This window comes from Diadema setosum, chromosome 19 (genome assembly GCF_964275005.1).
Source record: "Diadema setosum chromosome 19, eeDiaSeto1, whole genome shotgun sequence".
NCBI classification, from domain to species: Eukaryota; Metazoa; Echinodermata; class Echinoidea; order Diadematoida; family Diadematidae; genus Diadema; species Diadema setosum.
In genome coordinates this window covers 35723880-35740622 of record NC_092703.1, presented here as the reverse complement: position 1 = coordinate 35740622, position 16743 = coordinate 35723880, and the positions used below count along the sequence as shown (strand labels likewise).

The window sequence follows — 16743 nt, the reverse complement described above, 5'->3', positions numbered from 1 at the left end:
TAACAAGCGTCCTATGGAAGACACTCCAGTGTTCCATTTCATTAAAAAAAAGTTGCTATGAAGTAAAACTCTTGCTGCAATGACAAGTGTCATGGTAATGACAAGAATCCAGCCTCCTGATTGGCTAATGCTACAAAAATTTGCCACTCTGACAAGAAATTCTATCAAATCAACAAGACCCAGAATTGTTGAAAGGGTGATAACTGTATGTGTATACAGTATCTCCAAATGAACGTACATGTATTGCTAGACAGGATTAACAGTTGCCATCAAGACTTCAATAAGATTCAACTGTGATGTTATTGTTCGCACCTGTAATCAAAGTCAAACGTTGTTGCACTGTGTTTCTCTGAGTGTTGATATAAACATTTATATGTTCCAAATTGAAATGTGTATTGTTTGTCCCAATTTCATTTTATTTATTTGGAGAGTATGCATTCTCAGTGATTGTGCTTGTTTATGATTGTTGGACTAAAGATCTTAAAAATTTCATGCGTATGAAACATCTTTTACTCTCATGCGCAAATACATGTACATGTACATGTATTCCTCTCACACATTTGTGAGTGAACTTCAGTATTCAAAAAAAAAAAAAGGGGGTGTAAAACAAGCGCATGTGTAACTAATTTTTATGCTATTAATTAACTCTGATCCGGACATGTACATACTGTATATGTGACATTCATGCATGTACTGTATTTTCCCGTTCAGTACTGTACTCCACGATCGTGAATTTCACCACTGCACTCACAAAATTGTCTGGAAGTCCTGATTAGATTCGCTAGAGATATGGCGCATACACGGTATATCATGTGAAATGTGCAATACAGGTCTCTCTTTGTGCTACATATGTTCACATTGAAACAAGTTGTACATTGTACATGTAACTCTGTCGTTTACACTATATTGACGTGGACGGTCATGGCTTGCATTGCCTTGGGAAGGTAGGGGAGAGCAGGAATTATAAAAGTGACCTTTGAACTGATAAATTTGCTTTGTAATTTGCAAAATGCTAATTTCAATATGTAAGATTATCAATAAACTCTGATCTGCTAAGACTGTGGTAATAAAAAATGTCATAAAAATCCTCCAAGAAGGTCAAAATTCAGGCCTACCAAAATCAATGAATACTGTACCAGTTCACCCTACTACTATTAGAAGTAAAATGTACAGTCACATCTAGCACAGAGGTTTACAAGAAAAAAATGACAGATTCATCTGAGAATCAATCTATTCCACACCACATTAATGGCAACTTTGTTAAACAGACACATGTACTCCGTACATGCACGGTATATGTAAAATCATTTGAACAGGATATTAGAATTCTGAAGTACATCCTTGCAATACAGTAGCACGTAAAATAAGAAAATTGAGGAATTTCAAGGTTTCGTATCTTCATTGAAATTTGAAGAGGTAATGATTTCATTAGCTTGCAACTTTTTTTTAGCTTATAGGCCTATACAAAATATTGCTGAAGTCATATTTTCAGTGGATGATTTAGGCAACCCTCCTACAGGACAGTGTATCTATCTTCCTAGAAGTCACTGTTGCTAGGTTACTCCCAAGAAAATACCTGATGCAAAGGATGTACATTTTAATTTGTTGAATATCACTGAATTAAAAAAAAAAAGTTGAAAACGTGATTAAATATGTTTTTCCCATACTTTTCTCCAATTTTGAACAATCAAAATTTTGTGAATTTCTTAAGGAGCCTGATTTTGAGAAAGTATGTAAGGCCTTGAATGCCAGTGGCAATTCTCACAAGTTTCATACTGGGAATGTTTCTGGTTTTTATAACAGAGATACACGTTTAGACAAATTTCGTATTCACTCTTTTTATCTTCAAATCTCTATTCCTCCCATGCTTTTAGGCCTGAATTCACGAAGGTGGTACAATTGAAACTATGGTTTAAACCATGGAAAATTGGTATGGAGCGCCAAATGTCGCATGGCCTATTTCGTTATGAAATGTTCGTAACGAAATAGGCCATGCGACACTTGGCGCTCCAGACAAATTGTCCATGGTTTACACCATGGTTTCAATTGTACCACCTTCGTGAATTCATGCCATACAGTCAATCTTGTCCAAGTTGAATATATTTGGACTGAAGAAATAGCTTTGACTTACATAAATAATTAGACTTGTGAATGTGAGGGGTTAAAACTCGATATAAAGAGAAGAGGACTTGAAAAGAACTTTGACTTTGTTAATTACGTGTAGTGTATAAGCTGTTCTTTTCGTGAATGAGGGGGTGACAGACATTTTTGCGAGATGTTTTCATGAATTGACATCAAGGCTATTGTAGATGCACTATTACCCTAGCATATGGTGACATTTTTGCGTGTTGTTTGCCATCCAACTGTGATTCCGAAATATTCGTGAAAAATTAAACCCTCATGAAAATAACAGCCTATACAGTATTCAACTTATGCGAGGTTGACTGCACAGTGGACTCCCTTTCTAACGAAGTCCTTGGGACGGTGAGTTTTCTTTCATATTGAAATTTCATTTTAACCATACAAATTAACAATAAAAACACATATTATTACTGTTAATATATTGTACGTTATTACTGTGTCTGCTATAACGGGAATGCACTGTACAGTGTACATGCATACACACATTCATACTCTAAAATATGTCATTAGTTGATGCATGTGTCATTAGATTGAATAACAACAATCACACCCAGAAATTAAAAATAACTTGAAATTTATTGCAAGAAGTGTTAAGAATTAATGATAAGAAGAAATATCACAACAATGCTGTCCATAATGCCGCTTAAAGCATCAATTATTCACTGATTAATCATGTACGCTATAGAATGTTGGAAGTAAGAAGTTTTATATAGTGTCCCGTCTGAAACTCATATAGATTGTACCCTCCCGTGCTGTTGATTGGTTGACATGGTGACGGGCACTTTCTCTTTTCTTTTCTTTTTTCTTTTTTTTTTTTTTTTTGGTGACTGCTCAATATGAGAGCTCATTAACAGCTACAGAACATTTGTACGGTATCATGTACAAGGTAGGTTTGATATTCAGGTGTGAATGTACAGTATTCAGCAAAAGAGTGAGATGTAATTTTTCTATTACTGACATAAAAGGCTCCAGTATGTTGCAGTGATGTGTATGACAACAAAAGAAATGTAAGTATAAGATGTTTCATATTCTCCTAAAATTCAAGGTCCCATGCTTCATTGAAACTCTATCTACTGATGGAAAGAGACAATTTTATCACATATCAATGCAATTTACAAATTTGATCATTTTGTAATTAAAACTATCTGGATATAAAGAGTCTCCATGGTTTCTAGGCACAGTCCCTTAGAAGTAAATAGCCAGACTAGCGAGGAATGTATTCCAGAGGATCCTTCTCCGTCTTCTCACCAACCAGCTTCACAAACTGTGTCTCTCCCTTAAATGGCCTGTAGAAACGGATGTGGACAAACTGACCATCCCCGACGTCAACCTGAATGAATCAGAAAAGGATAGAATCGGATCGGTACATTCATCTGCATTCGGCCAGGAATAAATTCATAAATTCCATAGTTTACTGTTGATATTCAAAGATGCTGTTGGTTTTGCTTTCCTTGAACCAATGATAAATTTGTACAAGAAAATTCACAAGCAGGTGCAAAGAAAAGACAGATTTTCTTTGTTCAGTTCCAAACTAGCCTCTTACAACATCGTAAAGTGCACACGTTTATCGTGAAACTACATCATTCAGGGATCTTGGGAATGACTAATTAATGAAGGATAAAGAAGCAGCTTAGTAGATAATTGTAAAAACATAATTCTTCTAGGACAGACATAACTTCTGCTGAAAAAGGAGTATGTTCGTGGCATGGTCAAGTAGTGCAAAAATGTTGATTACCTTCACGAAGTAGTTGATTCCATTGACAAGCTGAGTTGCAAACTCAACAGGAATGAACTGCTTGAATTCTCCTCCAGCTGCTCCTTCGGCTTCACTGCGAATCTTGGTAGGAGAAATGATAAACAAAAATACAGTCAACCTCACCGAAGTCGAATCTATTTGGACTGCAAAAATAGCTTGGACTATAAAGAAAATTTGACTTATGAGGGATCAAAATCAATAGAATATACAGGGAAGAGGACTTGAAAAGACCTTCAACTTGGGCGATTATTCGACCTATGCAAGGTTGACTTAAGCAAGGCTGACTGTACATACTCAACAAATGAACAAATGTGAAATCTTGCGATGGCAACCATGTCATCACAGATCAGAGAACATTACCATAGAATTACTCTAAGGTACATGTAAGTTCTTAGGGTGCACATGAACGTACAATGTACATACACAGATGCACACACGAGCACAAAAGTATAGTGTGTATGCCATATATACCAAGTGTATTTAGGGAGTGTAACTTATAACAATTTCACAAGTGGTTAAATGGGATTGTGGAGTACTGTACAGTACCAAACAGAGAAATGTGTGTGCATGTCACATTCGTGGCAGGATCCCAGTCAATTATATTTTTGTGTGCCTTTAAATCTGTGACAAGCACAGGTCTGACTCAAGAAATGCACGAAAATTAAAACTTTGCAAAATATTTGGCGAATAGTCAGCAACGTAGTTATGGGTAAACACGGCCTAGAGGGTACAAACTCAGCCACTTGTACTAGTGCCCTCATTACAGAAGTGGCCAAGTTTAGGCCGAGTTTACCCATCAACTATGGTGCTGTATGTGTTCAGGAATGTCTGCTCTGGAATCTGCATTCTCACATGATTAATTTCCACTCAACTTGCCATAATGAATCATGTACAATGTACATTGATCATTAATTCCCTGTTTCTTTTTAGGACCTCCTTGGAAGACACCGAGTCACAAGTACTATCATTTTTGCATAAAATTAGATGGCTAACGTCAGTTTAAGATTGTGGAGGAATTTTACGCAGATTAAGAACTAAAGAATCATTTGAGTGACATTCATAATACAAGTTAACACAGAAAAGTGACTTTGATATCCCAACGGCAACACTTCCCGATATCCTACTTGCTTCAAATAAACAAAACATGAGTATTTCAAATGGTGAATGGCAATAAATTACATTTTAATTTGTATAAAGGTGTCTAAATAGTTGTCCTCTCTTTTCTTTTTTTGATGGGATCATTCAAGGAACATGAACATAGAATTTTTAACAACTTTTAGAAACTCTAGAACAGCCTACTATTAAAGGGTGTGCACAGTTCTGGTCGAGGTGAGGATTTAGCTTTTAACGTTTTGCGAGATATTCAGAAACCACTCTATGAGACGTCAAAGAGCATGCAGTTCTAAGGGGTATCAAAAGTTTATTCGATGAAAATCGGTTTTGAAATGGCTGAGATATCCAAAAACAAGGTGAAACAAAGATATCCTAATAAAGTTATGGCATGTCGCCTTTTATTATCATCACTTTGTTGGATATCTCGGCCATTTGAAAACCAATTTTCATCAAATAAACGTTGAATCTTTCTTAAAATTACATGCTCCTTCATATTTCATAAGAGGCTTTTTATTACCTCACTTAGGAATGTTCAAAAGATGAATCCCCACCTCAACCAGTACTGTACAGTCCCTTTAAACTAACTAAACCATTTAGGTAAAATTCTTAAATAGAACTCATACAGACCCTAGGCACGATCTACACCAATTTACAGTCCGGTGTGATGTGTGGCTTTCCTTCACGCACGCGCAGTGGTTAGTACAGTATCTAAGAGTAGGCCGAGTTGGCAGTTTGCGTAGGTCTTTAATGTTAGATCAGTAGTGCTACTACTTCTGATGATACATATCCCAATGTCAGATAAGAAGCCCACCATGCCGTGAAGAGACAGGTCTGAGATGATGTATCTCGGTACCAGGTACCAGGCCAGTTATTTAGCCCGACCAGACGCCGTTATACAGCGACTGGGCTGTGTGTAGTAAGCAAATAATCAACGTTGGTGAAGATGATGGGACAAACTATCACTTCCAAGGCGATCTGGATGTAGCTATCTTTCCGAAGCGCAGCTGAGGAAAGATAGCGTACACATTCAGATCGTAGAGGAAGTGATAGTTTGTCTCATTGCCTGAAACAAAAAGTTGATTAGGCCCTATTTGCTTTACATTCCACACCTAGAGTCCTAGATATTCCCATTTTATTCCACATCTGAAACCGTTTTAGCTGTCTTTAGGTATCATCAGGGCTTAAGTTTAGGCTACATAGTTTACCTCGGACGTGTGCGCGTCGATAACAAAACAACGAATTCGGTCCACGCCCCGCACGTGGCACCGAAATAAAAGTGTGTTGCACTGTGGTATATCACTTGACCCAGGTCAAATGATAGACCACAGTGCAACGCACTTTTATTTCGCGCAATTTGTACTAAAAATTGTAAGTTATATCACGCGTTAGGACTGTGTGGACTAAGACTAAGAGATCAGCGAAACAAAATGACTATCATCATTGATCATCATTATTTATGATTCATATCCTCAGGCTCATTGCCTCAGACTCTACGAACTTTTCTTCTCAGGCATTGTCAGGTGATGTGATGGGCAAAACTAAGCTTTACCACGTGATCAGCTCTTGAGTACTGACCAATCCTTTAGCAAGATTCTTAGTATGTGGAATATAAAAAACTCTGTTAGTTAAACGGTACACTGTGACTGTCACACTGACACTGTAATTTTTACCAGTACTGTACTAGTACGGTTTGTAGGCAGTAAGTAGAAGCTCTAGTCTAGATCTATAAACACTTTTGACGTTTTGTGAATAGCCGCGCCTTTAATGGTGTTTCAAGTTTCAAGTTTCAAGTTTATTTATTCATTTGTCTTTCTTCCAACAATAAGCAATATAACAATAACATAACAATAACATTGACACTTTCTTTCAGGAGTATATAGGAACAACAACAGCTAACACTGAAATTTTGCAAATACATAATACATTTGTAATTACATGTGTATGTAAAATGATAAGAAAGGGTAACAATATTTTGAGAAAGGCAAACGAGGAGACCTTAATGAAGCATAGCTTGTAAGACAAGGTCCCTCAGGAATAAAAGAGAAAAAAAAATATGTATGTATATATATATATATGTATACATAGTGGAAGAAAAAAAATAACAAATGATACACAATCTCAAACGAAAACAGGGTATAGACAAGGGAGGCTATGTGCAATGGGGTGAAGGGAGATTATTTACATAAAATTTAAAACAAGGGTAGGAACGAAGGGAGGGGGTGAAAAGGAAAGATAAAGAAAGGGTTATGTGAGACAATAAAATACATACACAAACACACACACCCAACAAAAACAAAACAAAAATCAAAACAAAAAACAAAAACAAAACATAACAAAACAAAACAAAACATGACAAGACAACTGGGTTTCAATAATATTATACATCGATAGTGTTTCTTTCTTTTTTTAAAGGGAAGTCTGACATAGAAATGTAACATACAGGACTTATTTTCAGTTATTGACATTAACATTGTTTTAACAACATCACGAATCAACACAATAAGTATTTAAAAGATGAGACTTAAGTCTACGCTTGAAGGCTGATTTACTTGAAGTACATATGTTTAATGCTTGCATCAAGCGAATTCCAAAACCTGGGTCCAGTATGTTTCTACTAGCGTTTCAAGAGTAAATTGTGTCCTTGGGACCTTGCACGGGGTAAGTGCAATCATGAAGCCTGCCTGTGATCATTTCTTAAAACACTGTGCTAGTGCCAGTGGGAGTTCACCTGCATTAAGATCATTCATTAGAGACCCTAACTGCATTTAAATAGATATCTTCCACTTTCAGAATTTTATGTTGATGAAAGAGAGCATTATATATAGATCTAGGCCTAGAGTGTGAGTACGAAAATGTACATAGGCCTAACTCTCTAAGTTCTGGATCAAAAATAGCTCTTTAATAACGTCATGCCTGTGGAACACACTTTACAAAATCATGTAGGCCCTTCTATCTAACGTTACACTGTACACAGACCTGTTTAACGTATTCCTCAACTTCTGCGTTCACAGGCTGGACTTTCTCCATTCCTCCCATGAGCTGTTTCTTCTGCTCCGCCATTGCGACTGTTGCCAAGACCGTGAAGACCAGTAAAAAGAAGCCACCCGCACTTGCAGTACACACTCGCATTATCTTGCCACTCGCTTGCACGGAACGAGATCAAGAAATGGGACCCGTAATTATTGTTATTCAAATATTTGGTATCTGAAAATCAAAGACTGCAATACACTGCCGACGGACCTGGCCCATATACAGTCGACTCAGCTCCACTCCGAGCGTATTATGTATTCATACACACTTTACACGTAGGCCTACGTATAATTTCGATTGGTTTCGCTTTCGGTTGTTTTGGGTTTGTAACATGTATTTAGCTCTATGGTTTGTAATGGCCTGCGTCTGTGATCACCTGACATCATGTCATAGTAGCTTAGGCGCAAACGCAGTCGTTGTATATTATTTTGAAACGTTGTGCAGTCGATAGTCCATGTATTCGATGAATTTAGCCCCCCCCCCCCCCCCATTATTGCAAGTGCTGATGTTCTTTCTATAGGCCTATTGTACTCTTCTGACATAAATAAGGAAGAACTTGTGCCTACTTGTCAATGTATAAAAAAAGAAACCCACGATGCTGTAAAGCAGTGTTTTATGAAAACAAAAAATACTTCTTAAAGGACAAGATCTCCTTCATATTCATAATAAGCCCACCTATGTAAATTGAGTGAATGCAGCGAAGTAGAACACATTGCAGTGAAAGTTTAAGGAAACTAAAGTGGACAATCCGTTCAAAAGTTATGAATTTTTAAAGTTTTCTGCTCAGTCACTGCTGGATGAGAAGACTACTACAGTTTACGATGTGAAAATAATGATTGTACGTAGAAAACAAACTGAACTCTTTCAGTGGTAGAACGATAATACAGTAGGCCTATGTATTAGGAAATAATGCCTGTATAGAATTTAACCATTATTTTTTTAAAGTACATACATGTAATTACATTCCCTCGATATGTCACTACACGTAGGCCCTATTATTCGCCCCTGCCTTCTGCAAAAGGCAAGTCAATTTCAAGAGCTCTTCCATATTATGCGAGAGAATTATTGAAAAAAAAATATGTTGCACTACGTACGTTTCTTTCTTGTAAGTTCTGAATGGAAAATCGTATCCGGGCAATTACCCCCAGAGGGCAACAAAAATACCCCCCCCCCCCAGCTAATAGTGGTAAGGTTAGAGTAAAGATTAGGGTTAGGGTTGGTATTAGGTTCAGGATTAGGATTAGGATTAGGATTAGGATTAGGATTAGGGACAGGGGAAGGGTCCGGGGTAATCGGCCCAAGGGGTAATTGCCCTATAATAGACCCTGGAAAATATCTTTCGATAAACATCACAAAATGTGGTCGGGGGGGGGGGTAGCAGTCTTCTATATTCCAGCAATGGCAATATACTTAATAAAAATGCATAACTTTTGAACGGATTCACTAAATGTTTTCTGTTAATATTTCTGCATTCTATCAATTCCCATATATGTCTACATGGAAGTGGAATCGCGTGCAATTGCCAATTGGAAAGAAACAATATCACCGAGTGCATGCTCAATCGGTTAGCGCGCTGCATGCCTTATGTATACAACTCTCTGCACCCGACACCCTGATAGTGTATAGGTCTGTTTTTCAGTCCAAACTCTGATTTGCTTATTAGGGCCTGTTATTGGCTCATCTGTCATAATACATCATAGACTGATCACAAGATTATAATAAACATGTCCGTTACACAAGAGGAAACGCTCGGACACGTATCACGCACCCATCACAGAACCCGCGTTTCAGTCATGCCATCAGCTGTTTTGCAGATAGATCTCAACAATGAATGCTTTATTCCATTTTCAAACACTGAGCGCTTAACTTTTATACCAATAATGCTATACTCCTAGCGAATTTTCTATTAAAATTCGTGTAAGTCTTGAACCTACTGCCAATTTTCATCATTATAAGGTCCTATTATATACAGGCCCTATATTGCTTTTAGTATACTATTAAGTTCATTTAACCTTTTTACATTGTATCTATCTGTTACTTTGTTGTGTGTGTAAAGCTATCTTTAATCTAGGTATTCAGTTTTGTGCTGTAACTGTTACAAAAAATGTTTTTGCTATATGTATAGGTATAAAGAAAGCGGGACATATGTTGAATGCAGCGGTTATTATTTGTAGAACACAAATGAGTGGAATTTTGAGAAAAATCGAGCAAATCGTTCAAAAATACAGTTTTTTATTTGTATTTATTTATAGTTTCTGTGCATGTGAGCCATCGCTGGATGATAAGAAATACAGCCTGTGATGTCTCGTGCATAATATTAACTACCGGGTACAAGTTTTTTTCATATTTCTATGGCAAAATAAAAGAGCTTTCAGAAAGCAATACGAACAAACTACTGAATAACCCTTCTGTTAGTAATTCCAACAAGTGTAGGGAATATGTACTTTTCATCATTATGAGAAACAATTTATTGTGAAATTTTCTTTATACTTTCTGTGTATGTTAAGCTGCATTACACACACAATATACAGTCACCAGTATTTTGATTTAATATACAATTATTTATCTGTTGTACCAAACCATACTCGTACATATAGCAACAAGTAGTATATTTCAGTATCAAACAAGGTATAGTTCATATCATAGATCGAAGAAGTGGGTAGCATTGTTGCTCGTTAGCCGTGGAATGATGGAGATGGTACAGTTTTAGTTGAGATGAGGCTTCAGGTTTCCAACATTTTTTATTTCATGGTGATTTTCTTTTCTTTTAGATTGTGAGAAACCTCCTATGAAGAGGAATTCAAAGTTTTGATGAAAAATGGTTTTGAAATGGCTGAGATATTCAAAACAAAGCGATCCTATAAAAGTGGGACCCACCTTTTATTAGATTTTTAGATTTCTTTTACTTTGTTTTTGGATAATATTCTCTCAGTCATTTCAAAACCGATTTTAAAGCTGAATCCCACATCTCAACCAAAAATATATCGTCCTTTATCCCTAAAGCCCAAGCTATATAAGAGACTTCAAGTCCATATTTATGAGGCACATTGTGCTTCTTGTATAACTTCTTTATTATCATGTATCACCGTGATATAGGGCACATGGGTAGAGCAACTCAAACTTTACATGACCCTACATTTAAAATGTCTCAAGATCACCCAGTGAGGGCGCTACTCACTACAATATAACACTGCAATATAGGGCTCACACCCATAAATATTTCCCCATAGGGATGTGTGTTAAAAATCAAATTTCAAAAAATTCTGTAAAACAGCTGGGAGAAATGAGGTGTTTCAGCTTCACTAACCTGGATAAGTTAGATATACCCTTTCATCCATCAAATTCTCAGGGTGGATAATTCAGTTCAAATTCTGTCCAGGGGTCCGCAAAGCCAGACTACGAGTTCTTATCACTCAAAAAATCACCCATTTTCCGTACACGTACCCAATGAAATATAGTCCCCTCAAATTCCACCAGAAAAGCTTTCATCTTCCAACCAAAATGTAATTTGTAGAGGAATTCATACTCAATATCTACAGGTATTCAGTTTTTTGCCAAACTACACCATTGATTTTTAATCAATTTTTTCTTCATTTATTTTGGTATCTTTGGTACGAATTTGTGAAGGGGCCTGGGGCATTCCCTTGTATTTACGGGTGTGAGCCCTATAACACTGCAATATAAAGAAATACCCAGGATCAACATGCTGAAAATCAGGTTTTTGTGCTTAATGTCTTGATTATTAGATTGATGAGTCATTGCCATAATTATATTTGGCCAATAAGCAGAGGAACTGAACCTGTACACGACCTTATAATGCTTATCTAGATTTCTCAGGGTTGCCCATTTGGGGCGCTATTCACCACAATAAAGAAACTGATGGATACGCTATCCCCAGTATGTGTCTTAAATTATCTTTAGACCAATCAGTATTATTATTTACTACAAAAGAAACGCAAGTCGAACTCCACTTTTTGTCTATTTGCTATGGTTGAATTTTTTAGGTCACCACGTGGGGGCGCTATTCGTTACAATACTACCAATACTCTACATGACAACTTGAAGAAATAGACTTTTGTATAACGTATGATAACACAGTGTTTAGGATACTAGTAGGTATCATATGAAGAGTTTTATTGCAAAATCATAAACAATATACAAATATAACAAATATGATAAAGAAAGATATTACTATTATATTACTGTAAACTATCACAGGTAAAACTTGTGTGAAAGTTTCAAGACTGATCTCAAAACATAAGGATATTCGTAGGAAAATAGGCGTACTGTTTTTAATATTTCTATTAGGCCCTTTACCCAACCCTGTTTGATGCCTATGTAACATGGAAAACGAACTACGTAATAAGACGACCATTTGAGGGCCATTCACAATCAAAATTACTTGATATTTTAAATTTCAGCCCAGAAACCCCCTTCATCCACCATGATGGCATTGTTAACTGATAATGGAACAGAAAAATACCAAATATGATCGACATGGTTGTCTGTTTACGGTCGCCATGGCACCCAGCAATATCGGATGTCGCTAAATTCAGTGTAAAAATGCTCACAATAAATTTTTGAAGAAGACGCCAAAATTGGTTGAAATTGAGAAAAGGGAGCGTAGGAGTGGCAAATGAAAATGTGCTACGGTTTTGTTTGTTTGTTTGTTTGTTTGTTTGTTTGTTTGTTTGGGCAGAGGGTAGGGGCCGGGTAAATTCAGATTTCCTTAGTTTAAAGGCATAATTTACCATTTGCAGATGAAACAAAAACCCAGCATTAGTGCTTGAAAATAGTTCTAAAATGTGAGTCAGGTATAGAAACAACCACTGTAAAAATTTAAATATGTATACTTGATGTTATGTGTTGTTAAATACGCAAAATTTGAACAATAGTTAAAATAAGAATGTTTCCAGACTAAACCGTATACAGTTACGGTTTGTTGAGAAAAGCATTGATATCTCCTTATATTTTAGGATTTATTGCGAAAATGTTACATGGTAGGATGTTTTGTGACACAACAGACCTACATATATGTATCAAATGTGATATCTTGAACATTTTTGAAATCGCTGCTCCCAAAGGTAAACTGGACCTTTAACTCCCACACCATTAAAAAACAACAGTAATTTGAGGGGAAAGGATAGTCCAGCATTTTCTCTCTGTCCATATAGGAGGTATAAAGCCAAGGTACACATTCTAAGCTTCAGTTGAAGGTGTTAATAATTATTATATTGTTCTATTCCCATTAATATAGGCAAATAGACAGTGTGAATTATAATACGCACTCGGAGGTAGAGTAAGAAGAAAAGGAGAGGGGGATGAAACAGAGTTGAAAAACGACTTTCATTTTTTCATAACTTTTGTAGCTTATTCTGAATCATGTAATGGGGCACGAGGATTTATTCATCATTTTTGTTGGTCGTATGCATTGAGAACACAGTACACGTCCGTGACCTTTATGACGACGTCCCATATCATACAGTAATATCGAACACTCTTATCGCGCGTGCTGCTGACCGACCGACTTCGCCAGCCCAGGCGCTCTCTCTACATCTCCACTATCTTTTACGCGATACGGTACGCGCACGTATGTTACGCGAGGCCGCAGATATGGCGCGCCATTTGTTCAACAATTCCAAAACAACGGTTTTCGACCGATAAACACTGTTTTTCGACTATAAAACAGAGTTTATCGTGAAAATCAACGCTTATCACCGATTACACACAGTTCATAATGATAAAATCTGCTTCTCACTCAATAAACGATGTTTATCGATAAACACAGTTATTTGCATATGGTCGTAAGACACCATACGTGACTGGTGCAATCATAATTCTATCATAGGTGTGATCAATACTAACTTATTTCATAGGGCATGCTATTGAGAGAGCGCCTAGTCTGACCGGCTGCATGTGGCATGTAATAGTGGGTTCCCACTGCCGATTAGATCTACTCGATCAAGCCCTACCAAATTATTTTGGCCTGGCGGGTTTTTTTTTTTGTTTTTTTTGACTGTCAAAAAAGAAGTGTGTCAAAGCGTGCTCATTTATGATTAGTAATGATGACATCTGCTTCGTTGCTACTAATACTAGGCTCCTTATAGTGAAAGAGCGCCATGATCCAAAGATAATTATATTTGTATTAAATTTCAATTTTCCTTTTAGGTATCCATCTACAGTTTCTTTTCCGTATATGCCCCTTAGCATTTTTCTTCTCACACTTAGCCTCTCATACATCCCAATTCCTTTCCCCTTCCTTCTGGTGCCTATACTTTCCAGTCCCTTTTTTTTTTTTTTAACATTCCACTCACCTCCAGTCCTCCACACTTCATGATTCTTTTGTTCTGTTCCCATTCATGTTTAAGTTCAGCTCATGATCACCTCATCTTTACTTTCCATTCGTTCTTTCTTTGCTTTGACCTCAGGTCACACTCTTTTCTTTATAGCATTTTCATTAGTCTGCGTACTCTATGATTTAAATATGTAAATGAAAAGAACCCAGTGGGTTCTGAATAAGGAATCAGTCTACCACCGGAACTCACTGAGAGAGGACCTCTTTCTTCTGCCTCTCCCTTTTTGCCCTGAATGTTTGTTAGAGATTAGCTGAATGTTGCCCAGTGTGGAGTGTCTAGAGTGACTAGCTTAATGACGATTTTGGATACCAAAAGGAGTGTTTTGTGGTTATACAGTGCGTATCAAAAAAGGGTAATCCAACTTTGAGGGGCTACAATTTATAATTGTCAGCTACGGAGTGTGCAATGTTGGTTGTGAGGGAAGGGGAACTCTTGCTCTTTCCATTGATACCTAATGTTGACAAATGTCATTCATGACTGAGCATATGAACTTTAAAGACAATGACAAATAGCACTTTTTCCAAGTTTGCGTGTTATTGTGAAGGAACAATGCATGTGTCACTGCATGGATGAGATCTGTCAACGAAAGTGGCCAAAGAGACCGGCCGGCATGCACGAATGCAGGTTCGTGTTTAGGGTTTGTGTTTAGGTTTTGTGTTTAGGGTCTCTCCTAACATTTTTATGGTCCATATATTAATCTTTAACATGGCCATCTGTCCGATAACTTGGTCACTCTCACAGAGGCCAACCAATATAGTCCATTTTTCTTTGTTCATATTCAACACACAGCTTACAGGGATGAAAAATGAACTGCATGTCTTGAATATGAAGAGTGAAAATGGATAATGGTTTACCCTTTATGGGAAGGACCAAGTTATCGACAACGTGGTCATGTTGAAGGTTATGAACCATGAAAGGTTATAGAAGAAACCCTAAACACGAACCTGCAGTCGTGCAGGCTCGCCTGATGATTTGACCATGCACTTTCAATGACAGATCTCATCCATGCAGTGAGACATGCATTGTTCCTTCACAATAACACACAAATTTGGAAAAAGTGCAATTTGTCGTTGTTGTCAATGGAAAGAGGAAGAATTCCCCTTTCCTCACAACCAACATTGCGCTCTCCATAGCTGACAATTCTAAAATAATAGACCTCCAAAGTTGGATTACCTTTTTTTTTCTTTTTTTTTTTTTGATACGCACTGTAATACATATGTACCCTACAGGCGCTGCCTTGTGCATGTGTACATGTATGGCGCGTGGATCGGAGAAAATGTATCACTAACTGAATGCACACACAAAATTACAATGCATTCAGCCCCTATTTGGTACGCGCATTACTTTTTGCGCGCTCTAAGGTTATTTATTTATTTTTTATATATAAAACTTCAGTTGTGAGCAATCACCCAGCTTTCCTGTTCTCTCTTGAACACATTTTTCCATTTTACTAATGCCAAAATGGGGTTTTTAGCTCTAACTTTGTAGGTTTCTCTCTTCAAGTAAAAAACTCTCTCGTGATTGTTGATGTATATAATAAACATTCAAATTTGTGAAGAAATATCAAATTAATATCAAGATAAATAATAGGTTTGCAAAAAGCTTACGAATATTTCAACTTTTCAGCAAAAATATTCTTGTTCAGTCAAAATCAACTCCACGATCAAGTAAAAAAATAAAATGAATAAGCAAACAAACACTCCCCCCTCCCCCCCCCCCCCAAAAAAAAAAAAATCAACGGAATCTTCATCTTATTGAAGAAGAAGATTGAAGAACGACTAATAGCTTTAAGAGGCCGGTAGGCCTACATGCCATGTCTCGTCAATGTCATGCATGTCGATCAGATCGTGTGATTTAGTGCAGCTCGAGTTAAACAGAATGCCACTTTAACACCAGTGAATGAAAAACTCTTTCATTGATAAACATTGTTTTCGATGTATTTTCAATAGAATAGCAGAATAGCTACAGCAGGCAGTATTTTAGCGAAAGAAAATTGTTTATCCAAATTTACTGTGTATCTAGTTTTATCTGGCAAAAAACGCTATCTATCAGTCATAAACATTGATTTCCCATAAAACATTGTGTCATGTGTGATGAACAGAGTTTATAAAGCGCAGTTAAATACTGCTTTATCAATCGAAAACACTGTTGTTTTCATCGATAAATATTGTTTTTGGAATTATTGGACTCATGGCTTGCCATATATACAGCTGCGCACGTACACAGGACTAGGGCTGTCACACCACGTAAATGACTGTATGATATTCTGCACACTGCGATCGTAGATTTAAGTTTACGTACCGACAGTACGATGTACGTATAATACGGTGGTGGGTCGGTATCAGG

The 16743-nt window shown here is 37.0% G+C and overlaps 1 protein-coding gene across 1 annotated transcript; it reads right to left on the bottom strand.

Annotated features, from left to right (window-relative positions):
• Positions 1-2699: 2699 nt before the first annotated feature.
• LOC140242612 (cystatin-A-like) lies at positions 2700-8385 on the bottom strand. The gene is made up of 3 exons (XM_072322365.1): positions 7988-8385; positions 3878-3979; positions 2700-3472 (listed from the first exon to the last, which is right to left on the bottom strand). The coding sequence occupies exons 1-3, from the start codon at positions 8138-8140 to the stop codon at positions 3347-3349; spliced, it is 381 nt and encodes a 126-aa protein (XP_072178466.1). The 5' UTR covers positions 8141-8385; the 3' UTR covers positions 2700-3346.
• Positions 8386-16743: the final 8358 nt, after the last annotated feature.